This window comes from Halyomorpha halys, unplaced genomic scaffold (genome assembly GCF_000696795.3).
Source record: "Halyomorpha halys isolate HHAL.00 unplaced genomic scaffold, Hhal_1.1 Scaffold1638.1, whole genome shotgun sequence".
Taxonomy (NCBI): Eukaryota; Metazoa; Arthropoda; class Insecta; order Hemiptera; family Pentatomidae; genus Halyomorpha; species Halyomorpha halys.
This window is the reverse complement of record NW_027113119.1, coordinates 1-4,664: the sequence shown is the minus strand read 5'-3', so window position 1 is coordinate 4,664 and position 4,664 is coordinate 1. Positions and strand designations below refer to the sequence as shown.

Genomic DNA, 4,664 nt, shown 5'->3' with positions numbered 1-4,664 from the left:
ATATACATTTTCATAAGGACTAAGGAGTGATAGAACGAAATATAGCTCCCTCAGTACTACATTAATTCTAACAGAAAATATTTATTCAGTTTTGATCAGTCTTAACATTAAACATTGTTTGAAGCTCTTAAAAGCTTGTCCTGCTTGACAATTCTTGAAGCATTCTCACATTTTTACAATTACCAAATCTATTATGATAATAAAACCCAACATAGAACATAATATCCAATGTCATATAAAAAATTTTGAACATCTAATATAAACATGCATCATATGATTAATCATCACTTAAAGGAACTTAAAGAAGCTTTTAGTACTATTTTTTTAAAGAGTAGAATTAATTTAACTAAAAACAAAAAAAAACACTACCATGACTACAAGAAATAGAAAATAACAAGGAAAAACATCAAACTGGCAGAGTAAAAAGTAGAGACTCGTTACATCAACTGATATTTCACTTCATTTTGGGTGAGAAATGAAAATACCATTCTTCTCTTTGTCATGAAAAAATTAGGGCATGCAAGAATATTAATTTCAGAAACATCAGTATCCTAATAATGAATGTTGAAAGAAAATTGAATAGTTGTCTCTCCCTTGAAGATCCTCGTCACTTCCTAGCTCCTGAAAATTTCCATCAAGGCGAGAGATAGAGACGGCCTAGAGAGAGACGAATCGATCATTTTTCATCTATAAACTCAAAAGAGAAACTTCACAAAAACACAAAGATAAATCTTACGAGGTTCTAAAATACTGAAAAACTCTATAATGCACAAAATTAAAGTCTTATCGGTTTTGGTTTAGTTGAGTGCTAGGGAGTGACCACCGGTAAAAATACTCATACATTTTCCATCCTCTTTCACATTCTGTAACCAAGTAAAGAGATTAAATATGGAAACGAAGTGCTGTGGAATAACAAAACAAGCATTATGTTTATAACTAGTTAACAATCAATAATTTGAACCTCAAAATGAGAAAGAATTGTCGAACTTAAGGAAGATGTCAACAAAAAAAAAAAAAAATCATTCAAATTCAGATGGTCGATCATATAGTTCGGGAACCACCAGTTAAAAGGTGTATTGAGGTGCAATGAGAGTGTGATTTCTTCGTTTATCATTTTAACATACTTAACATACATTACTTCGTTTATCCTAATACGTCATTTAGGACATGAAGATTGACGTGTTCGTACTAGGAAACATCGACCAAGAAAATGAAAAAAATAATTGTTTAGATAAATTCAGAAATCAATTTTTTTTTTCATTTCGATTTTTTTTTTAATTCCCAACATTATAAAGTATCAATTTCACAACTGTATAGAAATCCAATGAAATAAAAAATAGAACCAGTAAATATATCTGATGACAACTGTTCTTGAGACTGTAAGCTAATATCAGAGTTGAAATTCAATCTTTGTATTAAAAGGCGAATATGTACAGAAGGTCTTTATCACTTATTATAATCTAGCTATTTTCAGTATAAAACTTTCAAAGTATTTAACTAAATAATAAACTTTTGTATATATTAAACTTTTTATTTTATTTCCAGGATGATTGGAATAGCTTTACTTGTTCTAGCCATAACAGCCTTGGCTTACGCAATCAACTGGGCTTACAACAGGAGTAAATATTGGGAAAAAAAAGGAATAAAGTGTCTACCAGGCCTTCCTTTCTTTGGAAATTACTTACCTATGGTTTTAAATAAGAAAAATATTAATGACATTATAGAAGATATTTATAAAGCATTTCCTGATGAGCCAGCCATTGGGTAAATAAGTTCTCGTTTATTTTTGTTTCCATTGAATACTACCAATGGTTAGTTTCTTCAGTTGTGATCTTAAGTCATATTAAATATACTTACACGAAGTTTATTCAGGAGCGGATTAAGCCGCTAAGTGGACTAAAGAGGCCACCCAAGGCCCAGCATAAGGGGTTCTGAGGTTTTAGTAAGCCGAAGTTTTGGAGAATCTTAAAACAAAATGTTAAATTTATGGTCCTGTAATTTGATATTTTAAAATTTTTGATTCAATAAATATTTAAATGACAGCTAATTCTTTTTAAACTTAATTATTGTTATTTGTAAGAAATTTTCATGACGGAAATTAAGATATTCACTTTATCATAATGTCAAAACGATTCAGAACCTGTATCCAAATGTTTGAATCAAAATATCATTTAAGCTTTAAAACTCAGTTTCACCAATTCAAAATTGATATACCCGTGATCTATGGCACCACCTATTTCTTTTGATCGATAGGATTATTAGTAGACCAAGCAGTGTTCAATCTTGAACATTTTTTTTTTCAATCAGTAAAATAGCATGTTTCATGTTTTATGTTTAGTATATCTAAGATGAGTTTGCCTGTGGGCAAAGGAAGGGAAATGTGACCAGTGACAAACGTTCTTCCGCCCCCCACTCTTCTTCCTTCTCTCCACTCACCTGCTGTAGAATTTGTTTCAGGTAAGCGGGGATTGTTATGGTGAGAAGAGGTGGAGCTTGAAAGGGGGGTGCGTGAGCTCCTTCCCCTAGAGGCAAACTCATTTTAGACATTCTATACATACACAAAATGTTTATCCTCTTGGAGTCCATACTTGTCTTGATCCTGTGGCACACCTGTATTACTTACAAAGCAGGGAAGGGTGGAAATAAAATACTTGTCTTGATTCGCACCTGAGTTTATACATCATCATATACTAAATCTCATTTTTTAAAAATAATAAATCGTTTATGCAATATTTATTATTTACTAATAGCTAAATGAATTTAATTTATAATAACTTTATAGATATTATGAATTTATAACGCCACGTCTCCTCATTCGAGACAACGAATTGGTTCAAAAAGTACTGGTAAAAGATTTTGGACATTTTGTCGACCATGGATTCGAAGTAGATGAAAAAAAGAATCCTTTAGATTACCAACTTTTTGTGATGACTGGTAATAAATGGAGAGCTTTCAGGTAATTTTCAAGTTTTACTATTGAAACTATGTTAAAAAAGAAGTGAGAGTATTTGAAAGTTGAAAGTTGATACAGTTTGAAAATGATTTTATAATTATTTTTTAAAATAAATTTGCTGAATCAACTGTATAAGTCATCAGTGACATGGTAAAAATTGTTTGAAATTAAATAAAGTGTATACTGTTAATTTATACGATATTTATACTTTGGCAATTCAATTACATTAATAATTTAACTAAAGGATTATTGATCCAAAGCAGAGGACGAGATTATTAAACTTATACTTTAATGCACTCATGGTGCAATACACACATGGGCATTTATGTCCACGGTGTCATGGACATAAATCTCCATAATGTATGATCAGGCTTGCGCCATTCCAGTCTGATCTTTATGTTCTCGTTTAATACAGGTTACATATTTATATTGTTTAATTGTTACACTCTCAACAAAATTTCTAAACCGTATGCTTAGCTAATATTAATCATTAATTGATTAGAAAATAGAACAACTAATAAAGGATGGTCACTTTTTTTTTTTTTTGTGTGTGTATGATAAGAATTATTTCAAATGTATTTATACCATGCGTTGCAACAGAGTATATTGTATACAAAATTATTCAACATTCACACGGAGATTATAATCCCTCAGATTATGAATTTTATACTTCTATATTTTGCGACTGTCTTCTCTGAAAGAATTTCCCAGTCTTCCTACTATATTCACAGCATTAATCGACGAACTTAGTTTAACATATCCATCTAATGAAACGCCCAAAAAGCTCTGATAAACCATTCAAGTTTGATTTCCATGCAAAAATTATATTTCTAATAATACACATTCTTCCTTTTTGTACCTTAAGAAAGATCATTATGATAAACCACCTCCAAATTTCAAGCGTCTAACTCAAAATAATAACGTTATTAACACTTCAATGTCGCCACTATAAATGGCGATAATGATAGAGTGTTGTGGCAACGTAGTTGTGGCAACGAGGTTGTAGGCAACTTTTCGATTTAACGGGAAAAATATAAAAAAAAAAAAAAAAAAATTAACATGAATTCTACAACAAATGGTGAATAAAATACCTACAGTTGTAATAAAAAAATTTTCCTTTCAAATTAGGATTTTTTTCACCTCGGATCCTAAGCAATATAAAGATTACGAGTTTGAATCATATTCTCCACTTCCCAGAATGACTCATCGCTGCAAATCTGACAAAAAATACATTTTATATCTGGGAATTCCACAACTTGATGACTTCTAAGAAAGCTAAAATTACAATTGTAAATTCAATGCTTAAAGATCATGCGAGCAGTTAAGAACATTGCTATATTTCCTTTCTGATTCTCCGAGCAGTTCCGAACAGAAGAAATACTTCCTGTTTGTGTTTTGATTAAATAGAAAATTTTGACAACCTTATCCACTTTTCATACATCAACCTACTCTTTAATGTATAATTTACAATAAAAAATTGTTTATTTGAATTTCTCTAACAGGAACAAGATGGCTCCTTTGTTTACATCTGGTAAACTAAAAACAATGTATGACGTTATGACTGAGGTTGGGAATGGTTTAGTAGAATACCTGGATAAAAATAAGGGAAATGACATTGATATTCGTGAAGCAATGGGATTATTTTCCATGGATATTATTGGGTAAGTATCAAAGAAGCAAAGAATTTCTAATTGAGGTAAAAAAAAAAAAA

At 30.6% G+C, this 4,664-nt stretch overlaps 1 protein-coding gene across 1 annotated transcript in view; it reads left to right on the top strand.

The window, feature by feature from the left end:
• The window catches only part of LOC106690277 (probable cytochrome P450 6d5), a gene marked incomplete at its 3' end in the record, with an annotated part of 5,165 nt that extends 551 nt beyond the window's left edge, over positions 1-4,614 (top strand). The window contains exons 2-4 of the mRNA XM_067050733.1: positions 1,546-1,764; positions 2,783-2,956; positions 4,456-4,614. Of these exons, the coding sequence (XP_066906834.1) occupies positions 1,547-1,764; positions 2,783-2,956; positions 4,456-4,614 (551 nt within the window). The remainder of the gene's footprint in view (positions 1-1,545; positions 1,765-2,782; positions 2,957-4,455) is intronic.
• Between the last annotated feature and the right edge of the window lie 50 nt (positions 4,615-4,664).